The 23,263-nt window shown below is 39.9% G+C and overlaps 2 protein-coding genes across 6 annotated transcripts in view; one reads left to right on the top strand and one right to left on the bottom strand.

Annotated features, from left to right (window-relative positions):
• firrm (fignl1 interacting regulator of recombination and mitosis) overlaps positions 1–23,258 on the top strand; it is a 66,099-nt gene extending 42,841 nt beyond the window's left edge. For all 3 annotated transcript variants that reach the window (XM_048539406.2, XM_048539408.2, XM_048539405.2), the window contains 5 exons: positions 1,505–1,618; positions 11,226–11,330; positions 11,997–12,077; positions 14,441–14,563; positions 15,714–23,258. In XM_048539406.2, coding sequence (XP_048395363.1) covers positions 1,505–1,618; positions 11,226–11,330; positions 11,997–12,077; positions 14,441–14,563; positions 15,714–15,902 — 612 coding nt within the window. In that variant the 3' untranslated portion in view covers positions 15,903–23,258. The remainder of the gene's footprint in view (positions 1–1,504; positions 1,619–11,225; positions 11,331–11,996; positions 12,078–14,440; positions 14,564–15,713) is intronic.
• Positions 16,782–23,263, bottom strand: part of scyl3 (SCY1-like, kinase-like 3) — a 34,787-nt gene continuing 28,305 nt past the window's right edge. For all 3 annotated transcript variants that reach the window (XM_059647856.1, XM_048539411.2, XM_059647857.1), the window contains 2 exons: positions 21,922–22,685; positions 16,782–19,349 (listed from right to left, as the gene is read on the bottom strand). In XM_059647856.1, the coding sequence (XP_059503839.1) occupies positions 19,296–19,349; positions 21,922–22,685 (818 nt within the window). In that variant the 3' untranslated portion in view covers positions 16,782–19,295. The remainder of the gene's footprint in view (positions 19,350–21,921; positions 22,686–23,263) is intronic.

Raw genomic sequence — 23,263 nt, 5'->3', positions numbered from 1 at the left:
GAAAGTGGTGTAGAACAGGGCTGGCTGAGAAGGAGTCCAGAGGTTGCAGACGGTATAGTATGTTAATTTTTAAAATTGAAATATTCATCAGCTCATTTTACTAAATGAGATGGGAATGGAAATAATTTCTCACAGAGAAAAGTTTAGTTTAGTTCCGTTCATCAGAAGGTCTTAATGTGGTGAGAGAACCTGGCTGTGGAAAGGAGACAGTTGTTGAGTTGATAAAAATCATACATAGTAACCGATACTGTGGTAGCTTGCTCATCAAGTGCTTTTGGACTTTCATCAATTGTTGGTATGGTGGCTATTATGCTGAAGGGAGAAACAGGGGTGAGATCTATTCAGGATTTAATGGGAAAAGGATATTGGTGGAGGTGAGACATTTTCAAAGCCAGCAGAGTGTGATAGCCTGGGTGGAAATCCAGAGAATTGGAGAATAGTTGTAAGTGCAAGATGATGAAGACTGGCAAATGCATATGGTGCAGAAGATAGATATGATGCTCATAGAGACTAGTAACATTGTGAAAGTAATCCAGTCTTCCAATGAAAGTTGTAAAGATCACATGACGACAAGATTGTTTTCAGGCTTTTACTGTAATACAGAAATTTACAGTAACATTGACTAAACACTATTTCAGTAGGCAACTTATACTCTAAAATACAGAGAAAACCCCTTACTTAATATTAAAATGTCTGAAAATCTTTCACCGGGATTATACTTTATTCTGTTCCTTAAGTAGACATACTGTTCTCCCAAAATGAATCCAAGGGATTCATAGTTCCTGTAGACTAGTTTCATTTTATTTCTTTTTGTAGCAATAATTTCTAGATCTGTTAGGATTATACTGGAGATCTCTAGGTGAACCTTTCATTCTTGTTTCAGTCCTCATGAAATCACTGTTCAACCCAAGCATAAGCTTCCACGTACATTCTTGTTTGGTGAACCGTAGTGACCCGCTTCCACTAACTCTTGCTCTCTTGGATCCTTACAGATGACACCGTAAGGTTCAGTGTTTTTAAGAAAATACTCTGTAAACTGATCCTATAGCGATTGATGGATTCTCTCCCTTGTCAAAGCTCATCTTCATGCTACCCTGAATTACAAAGAGAGTCCGAAAACACAACAAATGAAAATTTGCTTTTATAGCAATTGGGATGGAGGGTCTTGAGGCCACATAATGATAAGATCTGTGTGTGTATATATAGGAATGATATGAATGTATAGTAAGATAAATTCATCAACTCGTCCTGATTAATTGGTTTTAAGATAAATGCTGTTTACAGAAGAACTACAGTATTGCATGAACTCTCTTTTAAGATGGGGAAATACTGCAAAATAGGGCATGATTTAGTGGTTAATGAGAAGACATAGATGTAGCTATTAGCCAAAGGCCAAGTCTATTAGTCTCCTAATCCGGGAGGAGAATTTTACAGTTCAGCAATAGAAATTCAGTCATGCTGAATTTTCTTACTGTAATAAATAATTATCCTATTTGTGCAATAGGTGGTATTATTCCTCAATTCCCTTCTTCCTCTGAATCCCCCTGATCATGTTCGTCTTGCTGCACTGGACTTCTTAGGTTCCCTTGGAAAGATAATTCTACCACCAGATATTCAGGTATTTTGTATTTTATCATCTTTAAAAGAAAATACCAATGTCTCCTAAAGAAACTCACCTTTAAAATTTTTTTTTACTGCTCTCATTCTTTAATGTTACTTTTTGTTTTTATCAAACTGTGGTATGGCATGACTAGGGAAAGGATCAGTTTTTTACGATTTATACTGTCTGCGATTATCAAATATTCCTGAGGCAAATGCATTTTAGTTCATATTATGGACCAGGCTAGACTCCCTCAAAATATTTTTAAGAAGATAGCCTCAACCCTAACTTTTTCATGTTTTAAAGACCGGTGTGAAGTGGATGTTCCAGTTGTGATGCAACTGATCAAACTAAGCAAAACAGAATTTATCTAAACACTGAGATAACAAGGTGTAGAGCTGGATGAACACAGCAGGCCAAGCAGCATCAGAGGAGCAGGAAGGCTGACGTTTGGGCCTAGACCCTCCTTCAGAAAAATTTAGAGTAGCTTAACTACAGTCCATTCTGATATAACAATAGTTCTGTTCTCGTGTGATCTCACGTTGTAAGAAAATTGCACGCTAACCGCGACATTTAAAGTGCTGGGGTTGGAATCGTGTTATAGCTAATACACGTAGGGAGAGTTCGCTTTCCACAAATAATGTTCTATTATTCTTCAATTGCGTTAAAACCAGTGAAGAAACAAGCATTATATCAGAACTGACTGTATTGGAAAACTTAACCAACCTGATACAGCAACTTAACTAATTAACTGTTCTAATGTTGTGACATCCCAGAAGTGCATCCTTTGGCAAAAAGATACATTCAAACACAGATTCTTACAGGCAGGAGGGAACAACATCTAGAGAGATTTCAGAGAAAGTCAGTCGGGACTTCTTTACTAACGCTTGCTACACTTTTAGTACTCCAAACATCTTGTGATTGCTATGGCTAAAAAATAAACTAGAAAAAACCTGAACTGGGAGAACTGGCTACTCCCCTTCCATTGTTAAACTGTTAATCGGGCGATTCTTCAGCGCCTCTGCTTTTATAACCGCTCTTCAAAAAGACCACGGACAAGACAATGTTTTTAAAGTGACAGCATTGGCACACCTCCCTCCTCAAAAACACCATCGATATACAAAGATGGTTCCATTTTAAACCCCTTACTCTATTAGTACACTACAAGACATATAGACTACATTGACTCTAGGTATGCAAACATTCACTACTACATTCTATTTCAGTCCATTGACTCCTGCCACTGAACATCTCCGTCTTTCTTCATCCAAGGCGTGACATGTCGGTAATTATGTTTTCCATGTCTGCCAGATGTATAATTTTCACATTGAATTGCTGTAATAACGCTCCATTTAAACAGTCTGGAATTTTTTTCCTTAAATTTCTCCAAAAATTTTAATAGGTTATGATCAGTATATACAATGTCTCAGACATATTTCTGGCAGTATAAATGTTGAAATGTCATAACACCAACCCTAAGCTCAAGGTCGCCATCTCAATCGTGGAATACTTCTGTTGTTGAGTATTCAATTTGCTGGAGAAAATACCCAATAGGTCTTTCTACCTTCTCATCATCATCTTGTAAGAGTACAGCTCCAACACCCATATCACTTGCCTCAATAGTCACCTTGAATGCCTTTGTATAATCAGATGTGGCTAACAGGCTGTCAAATGGCTTATGACAGTCAGCCGTCCATTGAAATTTTCTGCACTTCTTCAATAAGTCAGTCAGTGGAGCAATGACTGCTAAAATTCAGCATGAATTTCCAATAAAACCCACTTAATCCCAGGAATTGTAGAACTGCCCTCTTTGTCACTGGTCTGGGAACTTGCCCAATAACCCTTGTTTTCACATTCTGTGGGGCCATCTGTCCATGTCTGATAATGTGGTCCAGGAACATGACTTGGGCTTTGGAGAATTCACTGTAGCCAGGTTTATCACCAAGCCTGCCTCCCAAAGTTGATGGAATAAATGGTGCAAATGTTCCTTCCATGTGTGAGTAAAAATCATCCAGGACGTTGATGTACGTGACACAATTGGGAAATCCAGTATGAGTTAGTCTCTGAAATGTGGCTGGCGCATTTTTCGTACCAAATGGCATGACTTTAAATTGGTGTAGCCCATTCAGTGTCACGAAAACTGAAAGTGTCTTCACTCTTTCGGATAAAGATACTACCCACTGAGTATGTCCAATTAAGAAATATAAGTCAACTGTCCCAACTTCTCAATACATTCTTCCAAATCTGGAATTGGATATGAATCAGACTTTAATTGCATTGGCTTTGCGATTGTCTACACATCATCACTAGGTACCATCTGGTTTTGCTACCATTACTGTGGGTGAGCTCCAGTCACTGCAACTCACTTCAATTATGTTGCCTTGTAGTGTGTGTTCAATTTTTTTGAACATATACTAACTTTAGAGGGTTAAGTCTATAAGGATATTGCTTAATTGGAACAGAATTTCCTCTATCTACATCATGCATAAGTAAATTAGTACTTCCCAGCTTATTTCCACATATCTCCCATGCAATAGTTTTATCTCTTTCAGGCCATTTCGATTTTCCTCTGGAAGATAACTCAATAATTTATCCAATTTTTGAGAACTTACTCATTGTACAATGTAACTCCTCTATTGTCCTTTTAGTAGTTGTGATATTACGTGATGGAATGGCCTCTGAAAATCTAATGGACACATCCATTATTGTTAACAAAAATCGATTCCCGCTGTTTGTTTTAGGTAGGGGTCCTATGCAGTCAGTTAAGACCCTTGTAGAACATTCTTCAAATGTAGGAATAGCTTTTAAAGGTGTTGGTTTGTTTACTGTCTGAGGTTTTCCAATTATCTGACGTGCTTGATATGCTTGGCAAAGTTAGATTACACCCTTATGTAATCCAGGCCTGTAAAAATGTTTTTGTATTTTGGCATGAGTTTTTCTTGCCCCTAAATGGCCTCCTAATGGTAATTCATGTGCTACCTGAAACACCACATTTCTATAACCCACTGAAATACAACTTGATGAACTTCTGCCCATTTCTCATCCACCTGAATATATGATATCTCCATTTCGTCATCAAGACATCATTTTTTAAGACAGTAGCGTCCAGAAATACCTTCATTTTTCTTCTGTGTTTGCATTTTGATACAGTTGCTTCAGTTTTTCATCTGTTTGTTGTAACTCAGTTAATTTCTCTGCGCTAGAATTATCCGCTTTGTCCTCCACCTGTTTGTGTTTCTTCTCAACCAATTGATCAAACATGGTCTATGATAATTCTATTTCAACTTCCTTATCTGTATTCTTTGATTTCTCTTCCTGTTTCAAACCGTGGCTTTATGACTTTGTTATCACAGAGTCCAGAAAAGTCCCAGGATATGCTTTGTGTAATATCTCAGTTACCTGATTTTTCCATTGGTTTTTCAACCACAGTAGGCAGCACGCCTACCTATGATCCAGCTATATCGCTACTAAGGGCAAATTGTATTCCTGGAGCTAAGAGTTTCTCCACTACTCCTACCACTTATCCACTTTTCACAGGCAACTCCAACCTCACTCAGCATAATGAGCACCTCTCATCTCACCATGAATTCCACGTCCTAGCACTTTCTCTGGCAGTAGTCATTCTGAATTACATACTCCTTATCTCTCAACATGTAAGATTGACATGGTCCTGTATGTCTTAATACTGTAACTTCTTTACCTGCTGCTGCTGGCCAATGTGAATAAATCTTACCTTCACAAGTAAATGGTTTAAGATCTGGCACTTCCTTCTCAACCAACCTCTAACAATGTTTTACATTTTGATGCAGCTCTTTAGCCTCCACTGTGCTTTCCTTTCCCAGTTTAACAAAATTCAATGACTTATCCTGTCTTCCTGCATCTGCCTTCCCAGTGCTTTTCCTAAAACATCAACACTGACTTCATGGCCTACTTTATTGGAGTGAAAATACTGCTTTTTAAAGTCTCTTTCCCCTTTGTGGGTTTCCTTTTTACCCTGTGGTAAGCTATCTTTATTATTTTCACTGAGATCTACTTTTCCCTTACCACCGAAGGATTTCTCTTTTTTTCCCCAATTTCTCTCTCCGATTGAAATTGATGTCAGAAGCCAGACTTTGATTTTTGAATCAAATCATAATCATCAGCCATTTCAGCTGCTAATCTTGCAGTTTTAAGCTCTCTATTCTTCCACATGCATTCTCACTACCTCCGTAAGTGAATTTTTGAATTCCTCCAAAATAATTGTCTCTCTAAAGGGTGTCATATGTTTGATCAATTTTTATTGCCCTTATCCACCTATCAAAACTACTTTGTTTGATCCTTTCAAACTCAATGTACATTTGACCAGGTTCCCTCCTTTAGACTCCTGAAACTTTGTCTGTAGGCTTGTGGCACTAGCTCCTATGCACTTAAGTTGGCTTTCTTCACCTTCTCATTGTCCAGATACCTCCTCTGATAGTGATGCAAATACCTCAGGTGCTGTACCTACCAACTTTGTTTGGATCACTTGTTTAGCCACATTCTCAAATGAAATGTAAAAAGCATCTACATCCTTCTCATCAAATTTTGGCAATACTTGGCTATATTTAAAGAGATCCTCACCAGGCTTTTGGCCACAATGGGTTTGCTCATTCTCACTATCTTCCTCACTAAGCCTACCTGCTGCCTTTACCTCCATCCTTTTTAAGTTGATCTTCCTGTTTAATTGCCAACTGCTGAAGTTCACACTTTCTCTGTTCTTTCCCTTTTCATCTGCTACGGCCTTCCTCACCTTTTCTTTTTGTTCTGCCAGAGCAGGTCTTGTCTTTTCTTTGTTCTGCCAAGGCAATTCTGTCCTTTTTCTTGTTCTGTCAGGGAATTCTTTCCTTTTCTGTTTCCTCTGCTTTTAACCATATATCATAACCTTTTAATTTCCTTCATATTCAAGCTGCAATTGAATTCTAGCCATTTCTAAAGATTCCGATGGCATTTCCAGCAAATGTTAAATGTTGAGCTGTGCTGTTAGAACATAGAACATTACAGCACAGTACTTCGGGCCTCGATGTTGTGCCAACCTGTCATACCGATCTCAAGCCCATCTAACCTACACTATTCCATGTACGTCCATATGCTTATCCAATGACGACTTAAATGTACCTAAAGTTGGCGAATCTACTACCATTGCAGGCAAAGCATTCCATTCCCTTACTGCTCTCTGAGTAAAGAAACTACCTCTGACATCTGTCCTATATCTTTCACCCCTCAATTTAAAGCTATGCCCCCTCGTGCTTGCCGTCACCATCCTAGGAAAAAGGCTCTCCCTATCCACCCTATCTAACCCTCTGATTATTTTATATGTTTCAATTAAGTCACCTCTCCACCTTCTTCTCTCTAATGAAAATAGCCTCAAGTCCCTCAGCCTTTCCTTGTAAGACCTTTCCGCCATACCAGACAACATCCTAGTAAATCTCCTCTGCACCCTTTCCAAAGCTTCCACATCCTTCTTATAATGCGCTGACCAGAACTGTACACAATACTCCAAGTGCGGCCGCACCAGAGTTTTGTACAGCTGCAGCATAACCTCTTGGTTCCGGAACTCGATTCCTCTATTAATAAAAGCTAAAAACACTGTATGCCTTCTTAACAGCCCTGTCAACCTGGGTGGCAACTTTCAAGGATCTGTGAACATGGACACCGAGATCTCTCTGCTCATCTACACTACTAAGAATCTTGCCATTAGCCCAGTACTTTTCCTTCTGGTTACTCCTACCAAAGTGCATCACCTCACACTTGTCTGCATTAAACTCCATTTGGCACCTCTCAGCCCAGCTCTGCAGCTTATCTATGTCTCTCTGCAACCTACAGCATCCTTCGTCAGTATCCACAACTCCACCGACCTTAGTGTCTGCACATTTACTAACCCTTCCTTCTACGCCCTCATCCAGGTCATTTATAAAAATGGCAAACAGCAGTGGACCCAACACCGACCCTTGCGGTACACCACTAGTAACTGGTCTCCAGGATGAACATTTCCCATCAACTACCACCCTCTGTCTTCTTTCAGCAAGCCAATTTCCAATCCGAACTGCTATATCTCCCACAATTCCATTCCTCCGCATTTTGTACAATAGCCTACTGTGGGGATCCTTATCGAATGCCTTGCTGAAATCCATATACACCACGTCAACCAGTTTACTCTCATCTACCTGTTTGGTTACCTTGGTTTTCTCACAGAGAAAGGTAACACCAACTGCAACTTGTCTGCCAGTTCCAACCGCTTTGCATTGCTCGCTTTTGTAAGGCCCTCAAGTCACTTTTTCCACACCCAGAAAACTCTTAGTGACTGAAAGAGCCATCACTACACAAAGCACTGTTTAAACAATCTGAATTCAACACTCAAAACAAAAGAAACTAACATCTACCATTTGAGATAATGGGAACTGCAGATGCTGGAGAATTCCAAGATAATAAAATGTGAGGCTGGATGAACACAGCAGGCCAAGCAGCATCTCAGGAGCACAAAAGCTGACGTTTCGGGCCTAGACTCTTCTTCAGAGAGGGGGATGGGGAGAGGGAACTGGAATAAATAGGGAGAGAGGGGGAGGCGGACCGAAGATGGAGAGTAAAGAAGATAGGTGGAGAGAGTATAGGTGGGGAGGTGGGGAGGGGATAGGTCAGTCCAGGGAAGACGGACAGGTCAAGGAGGTGGGATGAGGTTAGTAGGCAGATGGGGGTGCGGCTTGGGGTGGGAGGAAGGGATGGGTGAGAGGAAGAACCAGTTAGGGAGGCAGAGACAGGTTGGACTGGTTTTGGGATGCAGTGGGTGGGGGGGGAAGAGCTGGGCTGGTTGTGTGGTGCAGTGGGGGGAGGGGACGAACTGGGCTGGTTTAGGGATGCAGTAGGGGAAGGGGAGATTTTGAAACTGGTGAAGTCCACATTGATACCATATGGCTGCAGGGTTCCCAGGCGGAATATGAGTTGCTGTTCCTGCAACCTTCGGGTGGCATCATTGTGGCAGTGCAGGAGGCCCATGATGGACATGTCATCTAGAGAATGGGAGGGGGAGTGGAAATGGTTTGCGACTGGGAGGTGCAGTTGTTTGTTGCGAACTGAGCGGAGGTGTTCTGCAAAGCGGTCCCCAAGCCTCCGCTTGGTTTCCCCAATGTAGAGGAAGCCACACCGGGTACAGTGGATGCAGTATACCACATTGGCAGATGTGCAGGTGAACCTCTGCTTAATGTGGAATGTCATCTTGGGGCCTGGGATAGGGGTGAGGGAGGAGGTGTGGGGGCAAGTGTAGCATTTCCTGCGGTTGCAGCTTGTAACTGATGTCCATTTCAAGCCCACCGACTCCCACAGCTACCTAGAATACACCTCCTCCCACCCACCCTCCTGCAAAAATTCCATCCCCTATTCCCAATTCCTCCGCCTCCGCCGCATCTGCTCCCACGATAAGACATTCCACTCCCGCACATCCCAGATGTCCAAGTTCTTTAAGGACCGCAACTTTCCCCCCACAGTGATCGAGAACGCCCTTGACCGCGTCTCCCGTATTTCCCGCAACACATCCCTCACACCCCGCCCCCGCCACAACCGCCCTAAGAGGATCCCCCTCGTTCTCACACACCACCCTACCAACCTCCGGATACAACGCATCATCCTCCGACACTTATGCCATTTACAATCCGACCCCACCACCCAAGACATTTTTCCATCCCCACCCCTGTCTGCTTTCCGGAGAGACCACTCTCTCCGTGACTCCCTTGTTCGCTCCACACTGCCCTCCAACCCCACCACACCCGGCACCTTCCCCTGCAACCGCAGGAAATGCTACACTTGCCCCCACACCTCCTCCCTCACCCCTATCCCAGGCCCCAAGATGACATTCCACATTTAAGCAGAGGTTCACCTGCACATCTGCCAATGTGGTATACTGCATCCACTGTACCCGGTGCAGCTTCCTCTACATTGGGGAAACCAAGCAGAGGCTTGGGGACCGCTTTGCAGAACACCTCCGCTCAGTTCGCAACAAACAACTGCACCTCCCAGTCGCAAACCATTTCCACTCCCCCTCCCATTCTCTAGATGACATGTCCACCATGGGCCTCCTGCACTGCCACAATGATGCCACCCGAAGGTTGCAGGAACAGCAACTCATATTCCGCCTGGGAACCCTGCAGCCATATGGTATCAATGTGGACTTCACCAGTTTCAAAATCTCCCCTTCCCCTACTGCATCCCTAAACCAGCCCAGTTCGTCCCCTCCCCCCACTGCACCACACAACCAGCCCAGCTCTTCCCCCCCCCCCCCCCCCCTCACCCACTGCATCCCAAAACCAGCCCAACCTGTCTCTGCCTCCCTAACCGGTTCTTCCTCCCACCCCAAGCCGCACCCCCAGCTACCTACTAACCTCATCCCACCTCCTTGACCTGTCCGTCTTCCCTGGACTGACCTATCCCCTCCCTACCTCCCCACCTATACTCTCTCCACCTATCTTCTTTACTCTCCATCTTCGGTCCGCCTCCCCCTCTCTCCCTATTTATTCCAGTTCCCTCTCCCCATCCCCCTCTCTGATGAAGGGTCTAGGCCCGAAACGTCAGCTTTTGTGCTCCTGAGATGCTGCTTGGCCTGCTGTGTCCATCCAGCCTCACATTTTATTATCTAACATCTACCATTTGCTGCCTTTGAGTCCAACAGCCCTAAACTCAAATTGGAATTATAGAATAATCCTGACAAGAGCCCCCAATCTGTTTTAGACAAGGTCAGATTCCCTCAAAATATTTTTAAGAAGGTAGCCTTAACCCTAACGTTTTCTTTTTGTAAAGAAAGATGTGAAGTGGGTGTTCCAGATATACTGCAACTGGTCAAACCACTCTGCTTTAAGCAAAACAGAATTTATTTCAACACTATATTGAAAGGGGACAAAAGAAAGTGGGATTTAAGAGTAATTAGCTATTGGAAAACTTAACTGACCTGATACAGCAATTTACCTAATTAACAGTAACATCCCATAAACGCACCCCTTGGCAGAACGGTAAATTCAAATACAGGTCTTACAGGCAGGAGAGAAGAACGTCCAGAGAGATTTCAGAGAAAGTCAGTCAGGAATTCTTTACTCTACCTTGCAACATTTCTGGTACTCAAAACCTCTTGTGACTGCTATGGCTGAAATAGACTAGAAAAAACCTGGGAGAACTAGAAAAAAATCCAAGGACAAAATAATCTTTTTAAAGTGACAGGATAGTCCCAACTATCCTTAGATGAACATTCTCTACTCTATCGGTCTAGGTTTCATATTTTCACAGCAGATAAATTAATAATTAAGCGCAAAACTGTTGTGAGCTGCAGAATGGTATATGTTAGAAATTAGTTCAAATTTACATACACTCCTAAGTAATGAGACTTTTCAAAATTTCCATTCGATACATCTGAAAACAAAGACTTGTATTGACTTTTACATAGTGCTTTTTATAAGCACAATAATATACTTTGCAGCTAAATGTTGATGCTGCTGTAAATGAGAAGTCTGGTTTGGGATTGGGGTGAAAGGCAGTATTTAGTTGAATAATCTGTTTACTTTACCCCAGAAAACATTTTGATTGTTACTTCAACTATAAAGATTTGACAGTTTGTTTCAATTCCCTGCAGCGTACAGTCCTTCCAAAGCTGCCTTGCCTCTTTTCATCCCTTCTGGAAGACAAATCCTGGCTAATTCTTCAACATGCACTACAGGGATTTACAATGTTTGCTGAGGTAACAAATCATTCTTATATAGTGTAGTTACATAGTTTGATTTATATTGCAGGTGTAAGTTACTAGCTTACGTATATTTAATATTTCCAGGACGGCTCATTGGTTACACCTGCCAACAATAGAAATTATCAATGTATAACAGCCTTCTGTTATTTTCCAACCACTGTGAATATGCTGAGCTAATTTTGTATTGAGAGGGCAAACCGAGACTGTTGTTACATCTGCTGCATAGTTGGGAGCCTTGACAAGGCATGCAGTGCGAATGGTTTCCAACAGTATTCAGTACATGAATTTATGTAGTCCTCACTGCACAGCCTGACTCATTTGGTGTATTTAAATTATTGAATGACCACCAGCTAAGACTCATAACAACGTGAATAAAGTTGTTTAAATTAAATTACTTTTCTTTTAGTAATGACATTTGAGGCTATATAAGATATTGGCATCACTTCAGAAGAGATGAAGCTTGCAATCCGTTCACGTTAACAAAAATTTGCCCCTTCAGCTATTTAAAAAGTGACTTTTCTGTAAGACATCACCCTGTTACAAACCACTTAAGTGTAAATAACCTTGGCTGGTTTGTAATGCAGGATACATGGTCCATTTTGTGGTCTGCCTTTAACCATTTAGACTCAATAATTTGAGTGATAAAATTTCTTCTTTCAGGGAACATGCCACGAGGAAGTGGTGCCTCAAAGCCTCGAGTCAGGAGCTTCAAAGTGCAGAGTTGTTAGCTTCTTGAACAAGGTACATTTAATTTAAACTGATTCCCATGAAAGTGAGTCTCATTTCTCATCTTTTAAAGTTGTTTTATGATAAAACCTGCTTACTTCTGATCATTTCATTCTGCTTCATTTTAGTCGTAGAACTACCATGAGAGAAATAATTAGCTGAACTTGAAAAGTTGAAGGGTTTATGTTAAAGCCCACCCATAGAACAAAAGTGTATTCAATTATCAATAAAACAGCCAAATACCTATGTCATAAACAATTCTGGCACTTTTCTTTCATCATGGGATGTGCGTGTTTCTGACTGAGCCACCATTTATCACTTGTCCCTAGTTGCACTGGAGAACGTAGTGGTGAGGTGCCAACATGTACCACTGCAGTCTATTTGGGATGGTAGACCATTAGGCAGGGAGATCCAGAATTTTGACCCAGCAACACTGAAGGAACAGGAATGTATCTCCAAGTCAGGGTGATGAGGGGCTTTGAGGGGAACTTGCAGGTGGTGGTGTTCACAAAAATCTGCTGTCCTTGTCCTTCGAGATGGTAGTGGGCCTGAATTTGGAAGGAACTGCCGAAGGAACCTTGATGAATTTCTGCAGTACATCTTGCAGATGGTACGTGGTGCACTACTGAGTATTGATGGTGGAGGGAGTGAATATTTGTAGACGTGGTGGCAAAAGCAGGTTGTTTTGTCCTGGGTAATGTCAAGCTTCTTAAGTGTTGTTGGAGCTGCACTTAACTAGGCAAGTGGAGAGTATTCCATCATACTCCTGATTTGTGTCTTGCAGATGATAGACAGGCATTGGAAGCTGAGTTAATCACTTCAGAATTCTTAGTCTCTGACCTGCTCTTAACTACCAAGGCTGCAAGAGTAGTCTTGGTATTTATTTGGCTTGTTCAGTCCAGTTTCTGGTTAGTATAAGTCCCCAGGATGTTGATAATGGGGTGTTCAGTGATGGTAATGCTATTGAATGTCAAATGACAATGGTTAGATTCTCTTTGTTGACATGAATGTAACTTTCCACTTGTCAGCCACTTGTCAGCTGTATATTGTCCAGGTCTCGTTGCAAATGGATATAGACTGCTTGACCATCTGAGGAGTCACAAATGTTGCTGAACCTCCTGCACTCATCAGTGAACATCCCCACTTGCTTTGGGATGGATAGAGGATTATTGATGAAGCAGCTGAAGGTGGTTGGGCCAAAAGGTACTATCTTGAGAAACTCCTCCCAGGGACACATCCTGGAGCTGAAGTGACTGACCGTAAACAACCATTCACTGTTCTTCTGTGTACCAGATTTGATTCCATCTATTAGAGATTTCATCCCCCACCCACATTCCCATGACTCTAGTTTTGCTTGGGCTTCTTTGTGCCACATTCAGTCAAACGTGACCTTGATGTCAAGAGCAGTCAGTCCCACCTCACCTCTCGAATGTGGTTGTTTTAGCCATGTTTGAACAAAGGCCTGGAATATGCTGTAGTTATACTGGAACACTTTGTGCTGCAGCATTTACTGCACCCCTAGCCAGTCATTTAGTACAACTCCCAGAATGTTGAGAGGGCCCATATCCATTGCCTTCAGCTATTCCTTGATATCAGGTTGAGTGAACTGAATTGGCTTCAGACTAGCATCTGTGATGTTAAGATTATCTGGTGGATGCCAGGATTCATCATTCACTCAGCCCTTCTGGATGAAGGTAGTTGCACGGATGACGTGGGCTACCCATCATTTCAGGATCGGGATGGATACTTGTATAACTTAATGTCTAGGCTGTTTTATTCTTTCTTCGTAATTGTAGGAAAAATGGTACGATTCCATAAAAATCTGAATTCTAGACTTTATGCGCGTTATGTAGTTTGTTGGACCAGTGTCAGCAATCAATTTGCATTGGAAATAATTAAATATGCCTAGTAATCCTAACAGTATATGTTACATCTTGTAAAACAAGAACGCCTAGCTAATGAAAAATCTGCCTAAGACATTCCGGGGTTAAAATGTCTTTTCATTTGGATTGTATTAATTCCGATGTCTGTCTTTCAGTTATCTAAATTTTGAAAAGAAATCTTTGTGGTCAGGATTACAAGATTGGATAGATTCTGGATTTCTCAGTGATAATTTAATATTAAATTAAGTGATTTTCATTGAGTTAGTTGTCAAAAAGGTAATAGAGATATTAAAAGATATCTATAAAAGGGAGATTTTAATCAAATGTTTCTGAACAGTTTGGTAGATTTCTCTGGAATTTTTTCAGTTACTTAGATGTGGTGTCTGCCCCACTAACCTCATCAAATTTCTATTAGTTTTTTTGCAGAAACCAAGCTAAGAAAGTTTATTCTCTGGCTGGCTCCTTCCAGAGTTAAATGTTTTGTTTTTGTTTCAGGTGATTACAACAACTGAGACCAAGGAATTGCAAACGGAAAGATTAAAGCGACAAAATGCAATTCTAAATGCACATTTCACTCACCTGAATCTATGTGCAGCGAATGGCTCTGTTGTGGTGGAGGTATATACTTTGATACCTTATTTAGAAGGCATTAACTGCAGGTTCATTTTAACTATGAATAGTGACCCATGATCTGGCTAATTGCTATTGTAGCAATTAGTTACATACAAGTTTTGACAATGCAACACAACAACCTGGATGACAGCATAAAAATTCAAATGTCAATTTGCTGAAGACAAAACCAGGCAACATTGTAGAAAGGGGTGATGACAGCATAAAATTACAACAGGATTTGGCTGCATTAGGTAATGGACAAAGCTATGGCAGATCAATTTTAACACAAGCCTGTGAGGTTATCCATTGAATTAAAAAATGGACATTGGTATTTTTCAGAAAGCACAATGTTAAATATAGATGTCCAACAAGATATATAGGTTCAAGTGCATAACTCTCTATGCCACAAAGGGTGCAGAAATAATCAAGGCTGATGAAATGCTGGCCTTCCTATCTAAAGGGCTGGAGTGTGGGGATGCAGCCGTTATGCTGCAGTCGTACAAAATACTAGTTAGGCCCCACTAATAATACTGGGTACCACATCTTAAGGATGTTTTGGCCCTGGAGGGAGTTTAGTGCAGATTTAAAGGGTTATTTGGACTTAAGGGCTTGGGTGCAGGAGAAATTAGATAAATTTGGCCTCTATTCTGTAGAACGTTAAGGGGTGATTTAATAGTGGTCTTCAGGATACTAACAGGGAAAAGGCAGGGCTGACAAAGAAATTATTTCCACTGGTTTAAGATTCTAGAATGAGGGGCCAAAACTTAGGAAATAGGCTAGTCACGAGAGGTGTTAGAAAGCTCTCCTACACACACAGAATTATGCAGGTTTGGAGCTCTCCTCCTCAAATGGTGGTCGATGCTAGTTCAGTTATTAATAATAATTTGACTCTTAAGTTTAAAGCAAGAATATCAAGAGATATGAACCAAGGCAGACATTTGGACTTTGGCCATAGATCAGCCATGTTCTCACTGAGTGGAGGAGCAGGCTCAAGAAGATGAACAGCCTCCATCTGTTCCAACAGGAACTCTCGAGGAAAATGTGCTTCAAAAGTGCACTGGAGTTCACTAAGCAGACATGGAGGGCCATTACAGGATCTCTGGTTATAGGTGAAGAATTTGTTACTAGGGCTGAACCTTTCTATTTCTCTTTTCAGCCATCTGCTAAACGTGCCAGGTTGGAACAGTTTGAAGAGGAGGAGTATGAGAGAACCTTGCAAGCAGCAGAAAATGCTCTTAAAACATTACAGACTTTGCTAAAACAGGGAACAGTACCAGAATGGATAAAGATCCGTTTACAAGCCCTACAAACAACAATCATTGCTATGAACAATGGCAGGCAATAAAGTATGTAACAGTGTGAAGAAGTTACAACATAGTTTTGCTGTAGAGAGGAATGACTATCATCACTGTATAATGGAATTGATCAGTGATGGCAGTCAGCTATTTTTGAGATAGTCAAGAATTGCATGTAATGTACTACATGTGGCTAATGTTTCAGTGTTGATTTGCATCAAATTAACCATACATAATGTACTTGTTGCCCACTCATTAGTTAAGTTTTCAACCTGTTAAGATACAGATTCAAAATATTTTGCAGTTTTCTGTAACAGCTAAAGTGAATCAGTGCTATCCAATTCAGCTAGTTAGGTACATAAGCAGCCAATTGACTAATTTCTAGAAAAAAAACTTGTGGTACTCGAATTAACTAACACAATGAACAAATTCAAAAGGTGACAAAACAACTAACTACATTGCTAAATTCTCAACCGAGTTCAGAGTCTAAGTGATCTGAAAGTTGGAAGTAGTCAAGTGAATGCTTTGATTTGCACAGGTTTTATTATAACTTTAGATCAAGAGGCCACACTTTTATGTAGCATTCTGTAATTCACCACGTAGACCCCACAAGAGCGAATTCTGTTTTGTAATCGACATTTTACAGCTGAGTGGAGCTGTGAATGAAGGTCTATGAACACATGCAGTAAGAGGTTTGCTAAGGATCACAAGATGTGGGCTACATGCACCATGTGATAATCTCATTTTGTGTCTGCATTCTGCCTGCCAGCGAGGAAGAAGCTGATCATCCTTCTTCTGCCACAATGGAGTGCTTAAACCTGCAAAGAGCATGTGTTTTTAAATTGAAAGTATCAAGATTGTGTTGCTGGATGTAGTCACTGTTGCAATTAAGTATAAAACCACCAATGTTAAATGTAACTTTTCTTTCAAATAGGTCTTTATTATAGAAAAAATTAATACATTTGAATCCAATAAATTATTTTACTTTTTAAATTGGCCATTTTATTATTGGGAATTCACTTTCAAAATAAACATTAAATAATTCAGCTGAATGAACATCCTTTATTAGTCTAACTTGATACTTTGCTGAATAAGGACTTGTGGCTAAGTACATATTACTTACAGGAGGAAAAGTAACTAATTCCAACCTTTCCAACTAGTTGATAACTTCCCATTGCATTGTCCAAATACACTGTCACTAGTGTTTAAAATATCTCCATCTAACAGTTTTGGAGGGATAAAGAGAAATTAACAAACTGAAAAGAAGGTTTTAACTATTAATGAATTAAAGCAGCAATCCCAGAGTATTCACATTAAGTTTGTCCAGTGTTTCAGTTCCATGTCCTCAATATTTGATGGTGATCTGGTTAAATCCTGCAGTTTCTGAACTGACTAGCAATTAACAGTTTCATAACTTTGACCTAAATTTTTTGCTGGTTTGTACAATTAAAATTACGTAGGATCGAATATTACAAATGGATGTTTGCTGCTTCAACCATTCATTGGTGATTCTTCATAGCAAAGCAGTATGTTTTAGGTAATTATCCACAGATTCAGAATAAAAGCAAATCTCCAAGTCTGATCTGCTTAAGAAAAAAAAAATTAAAGGGTAAAAAGTTCTGAATTTTGTCCATTTGACAGTGCTAAGGCAAGGATCAATTCAATCTGGCATTGGATACCTGAGTGAATGATATTAAACAGGAAAAGCTTTCCCATATAACAGCTTAATTTCTGTATCATGGCCCAAAAATAATTTTGTGTTGTGTACATATTCTCAATAAGAACTGGTTTAAGTCTATGTAAATAGACAGCTAATACATAGGGAGAATTTAATTCAAATATAGAAACTTCAGTCCTCAAAATGTGAAGGCCATTGTTTTAACTTTTATTCCACTAAATCATTATTATTCCCATAGGACTTCAGTGCTCAGGAGGTTTTTGGTTGCAAATAGGGCATTCCAATATACATTTCCATGTGCAACTAAATAGTCACGTGAGATTATTTTATTTGCTGCTGAGTTGGACGATCAGTGAAAACAGACCTCGGAGCTTAAAATTCACATTTGCCAACTGAAAGCAAATGTTTCCATCAGAAAATAATCTAAAATTTACACATTCACCTTCCATATTCAGAAATACAATCAAATGTTCAATTAGAACTATTTTGGTGTAGTTCCTAAACAAAATAGTTGTAATTACAAAAGTATTCATTAAAATCCCCATCACTATTTCACTTACAAATATTGCAATATGTATCAAGCCCTTGATTTAAACATTCTATTTGGTATTTTGAGTCAAAAGTATCTACATGCACCGAAACAAATATTTCAATGACTTTACTAATATGGTGATTTCCTAACACTCAAGTGTCACTGGTGTTCATGAGGTTAGAATTAGTCGAGATGTACATGGCACCAAAAATGGGGTGGGGGGGGGGGGGGGAAAACAACTTTGGCTCTGCTTTAGCGCAATGATCTTAAAAACATCCTTGTCCTATCTGTTTCTTCAGTGTATATGACAGAACTTATACTTAACTGTATTAAGACTCAAAACACCAACTGTTACTTGACAGGAGGAAAACTAACTATAATTCCAACCTTTCCAACTACCTCCAATAATGGGGTGTTGCAATCTTTACATTTACCAATTAAAACGGGTAGTATTTGCTTCTAAGGCAGGGCTTTGCACCAAATTACTGACTAAGTGTTGTATCTCAGAACCATTTGGCATTTAATGGTGCATTTTATAATTTTGATATCTGCACACTGACTTCACCAGCAGCATGAATTCTATAGCCGTAGAGCATGAGATTAGGGCTAGAGTGACTTCTGAATGAGTAACTCCTCCAGGGAGTCCTAATCTATTACATTAATAAGGGGGATTGGGGCAGCCTCAGGTTGCATTTCATGCTGAAGTGCAAGCAAAATTACTTTGTTACACTTTTAGTTTAAAATGTACACAGAAAACAGTAACACAGTAACAATCACTTCACCGAAATCCGGATTACTCAAACATTTCACCAAAGAAACTTGCACTTTAATCTATAGGGTAAATTAGTTGCAAGTCACAGAGGAGAAACCAGCAGTACACCTTCCTCTATATAACATTTAAGATATTCACAAATAGAATCAAATTTTCAAAATAAAGCATTTCTGGTACTCAGTAAATATCACTAAGGTGACCTATCCCAACAAGCAAACAGTTAACAGAATTGTGTAGTTCCTGATATATCCTTCTCAGATACTCTTTAAAAACTGTTTCTTCAGGTATTTGCAGAGGCAACAAAACACCACCATCTTTATTCCACCAGCTACACTTTTTGTGTTTAACTGGTTGGCAGAAGTCATAGTCAAAAGGATAGGTGGTGGTGGTAGGGCCAGAGTGTTTGAGTATCAAAGATATTGATCTTCATTTACAAAATTGTTTTAGGCACAGTTTCTATTTCACCAACTATTATCCTCCCAGTTCAGATCATCTTCCCAGCCTTCAGTTTCCACCTGAAAAAGACCAAACAGTACATATTTAAGATAACCATACATAGTATCTTACCTTCCCATAAACTAGGTTCTGTTTGGGCAAGGAAATTTGAGAAATCAAATTATTACATGTGCAGAGCAGTGACAATGTATTGTTAAGCTCCAGTATCAATTTGTGTGTTTTAATAAACATTTGTAGAAAAGATCCAGTGGAGTGTGGGAGAAATTTACATCTTTTTGGCACGTGCGGGATTGGAAAACATCTTTTCTAGCTGCTTCGGTGGCTCCCAGACTTCCTGCCAGCTTGCATGTAGACTGTGTATACTGCCATCAGCAGTACTACATATTCACAAAAATTACTAGCCAGAGGCACATGTCACAGTGACCCACTTTAGATCTGCCTTCTCCCCGCTCCTTTAAAATACACATGTGCTCCCATTTCCCAGTTTACTTTTAATGTACAAAATGAGATGTATATCCAGTAAAAAAATCTTTTTATTTAAAAGCCAATCCTACAATGCAGACATCTTTTTAATGGTGCAGTATACCCAATCCAGTCCAGAGAGGGGGAACTGATTAGCAACATGGAACCCAATTGGCTGCCTTCATTTAACCAGCATACCTAGCAGTTGAAAGGAGATGAAAAAGGCCAAGTCAATAAGTTATAATGGGAACTGCAGATGCTGGAGAATCCGAGATAACAAAGCGTGGAGCTGGATGAACACAGCAGGCTCTGACCTATCCCCTCCCTACCTCCCCACCTACACTCACCTCTGCAGGCTCCATCCCCACCCCTTTAACTTGTCTGTCTCCTCTCCACCTATCTTCTCCTCTATCCATCTTCGGTCCGCCTCCCCTTCTCTCCCTATTTATTTCAGAACTCTCTCCCCCTTTTCTGATGAAGGGTCTAGGCCTGAAACGCTAAAGAAACAACTTTTTTGCTCCAAAGATGCTGCTTAGCCTGCTGTGTTCATCCAGCTCCACAAAGTCAATAAGTTACGTGTCTTTTCAGCTGGTCTGCAGCAAGACTGCTTTCCCCAATGCAAAAACCTTACCTGCTTCCAAGCAAATACCAATTTCTTTAGCCACTACACACCTACCACACAAGCTCATTCTCATCCTATTTCGAGACTTTACACCGCAGGTGGTCCCGTGAGGCCAGCTGTTCGGCAGGAAGCATTTAGGGTACAAAGGATTTCTAAGAACTTCTGGGTTTCCTGAACATTAGTATTAATCGGACCTAGTGAAAAGCCCTGTCAATTTAATACCAGGACGCATTTTTTCATCTTGACTTTGCTCTGGCGCAGGAAATCAGACTATAAATCAGTGAACGGCTCATTATGATGTTTCTCATCCCTCCACTGCACTCATATTTGCTTTACTCCATCCCTAGCTTTTACATCAGAAATGAGGGTTCATCACAATCACTCCATGAGAAGATTCCAAGACCTTTCTCTCCAAATCAGCAGTAAATCTGTTAGTTACACAGTTTTGTCATGCAGAAATTTTTGGGTTATCAAATACAAAGTCTACTTTTATCAAAGCTATAGAAATCTCTAGTGAAATTTTGGGAATTGAATATACCACAAGACTTCGATTCTCCGTTGGAGATTTTGCAAAGCACAATCAAAAATAGTACCTCCTTCACATATATGCCACATAATATCTATAAAACAATATTTAACAAGAAATTTCCTAAATTTAAAAAATTGCATCAAAATTGAACATATATTGAAAACAATATTAATAGTAATTGGGTGAACAAGAAATAACATTGAAACAACTCACGAATTTTGTTTAAAAATTCTTTAAAATAAATCAGAATGTTTCCATAAGGATATCACTGGGTTACTGAAACAACAATGCTTATGTACCTCACATTCTGCTGGCATGGAAAATTCTCAAAAATGTATCCTAGTCTCATAGTAGAGGTAGCTGAAACTAAAATTTGACAACGATAAATTGGAAGTCGTTATTAATCTGCATGTCTCATAATATTGCATAATTTGATTTAGATTTTAACAGCCATCAGTGCTAATAAAAGTCCTTTGCAACCACCAGTTCCATACCAGTTAACAAGACAAAATAACAAATAAAGCAAAATTGGGCAAGTGAAGATTTAGAAATGTGTATTCCAATGTGCTTCATTACTCCTGCTTCAAATCCATGCAGACTTTATCTAATCTTACTCGTGTATTGAGGGGCTTGTATTTAAAAGCTGAGAAGCATTCACTCTCCCCCCCCCACTCCCAAATATAAACTCTTCAGGAAATTATGCAATCATCCAACACAGATTGAAGACCTTGATCTCCACTGAATTACAGAATGAAACCTTAGACCACTGTAACCAAACCAAAGGGGCAGAGCAATTCAAGATACTCATGAGAAGTACAGGAAATATTTTTCAGTTTTTCTATAAAATACTAAAGGGTGTTGAACTACTGATCACTAGTTTTGAATAATCAAAAACATTTACACAAGATACAAAAAGGAAGCCTACATTTTCTACCAAAAAAACTCGATAGTGTATCCTACTCTTTCAGGCCATAGTTTAAAAAGTACCAATGCCACTTCATTTAAAGTTTCAACTCACCTCAACAACGTCTGCTGCAAACTTAGATGCAAGTGCAAGAGGCGGTGAATTATCTTCTGCTCTCAGAATCTTCTCTGTACATTTTGATGCTTCTTCAGTTGGTTTGGCAGTAACATTCAGTTCTGTTCTTTGTGCTGGCATTAACAAACCTGTGGAAGAAACTTTAATGTCTGGTATCATATCAGCAAACAGATCTAGTTCAGGGTCTCTCTGTGGCTTTTTCTTGACATTTATAGTGAATTCCTCTCCGAGCCCTGTGTTCAAAGAGGTTCTCTGTGCAGTAATTTTCTGTCTGGAGATCGTCTGTCCAGTTGACTCTGCTTTTGTACTCTCCTTTATTGATAAGTTCTGCTGGTTCCAATTATCATTCCTCCAATTCTCACATGAAGTAACAGAGCGAGTTTTCAGTGCTAAAGAAAGTTTCATGCCTTTGGACTGGGCCATATTCCCAGTGATAGATAAATTAGAAGTCTGCTGCTTATTTAATTGTTCTGGTTTTATTGTGCTAGAACGATTATCTATCGCAGGTTCAAAGTCATCCCATGGTTCATCTTTCACAGCAATGTTCTCAGATGGATTACCTGAACTGATGCAATCCTTTGTAGGCTCAATTTTAATTCCTATATTTTGTTCATTCTCCTCCGACTTGCTCCAGTCTGGCCAATCCTCAGCAGATTCATGGATCAGCACCGAATTTTGTGTACTACCAGCACCAGAAATGTTGTTCCCACGAATACCATTCATTGACATTATGGATGTTGGTGCTTCATATTGGGCCATGTCCATAAAGGAAAAAGAACTCAAGTTACAACTACAATAAAAATATATAGAATAAAACTCAAATGTGACCATTATTAATCAGAACCATATTTAGCTGTTTGAATATTTAATAGTTTCTTTCTTTGCATTGCCTGTTATATGGTTAGGCAGGTTTGGAGATCTGGTATATACTTAATCCTAAGAAAAGCTTGTATAGATGCACACACCTATAATTTAACATCTGCTTAGTCATCATTTTCTCCTACTACTCCAATGTTATGACAGTCAGAAAACAGAAGCATTTTTAGAAAAAAACACAACCGTCCAACTTGACTGCTTAGTGAATTGCTGTACAATGTTTAGCTTTATTATATGTAGACCTTTATGAAACTTGGATCAGCTTTTAACGGTGCAGTGTTTATGCCAAGGAAAATCTTACCAGTGCATTTCAGTGCCTGTGTCTTAACGTGAAACCCTCTAAGCATCAGTTAGAACATATTAACGCACAATTTTAATTTATGATTCCATGGGGCCCAATTGTGTACTGATTGCCAACTCAATTTCAAATAAATATAAGACAACT

Source organism: Stegostoma tigrinum, chromosome 8 (assembly GCF_030684315.1).
Source record: "Stegostoma tigrinum isolate sSteTig4 chromosome 8, sSteTig4.hap1, whole genome shotgun sequence".
Taxonomy (NCBI): Eukaryota; Metazoa; Chordata; class Chondrichthyes; order Orectolobiformes; family Stegostomatidae; genus Stegostoma; species Stegostoma tigrinum.
Note: the sequence above shows the minus strand (reverse complement) of the source record. Positions and strands in the feature narration are given on the sequence as shown.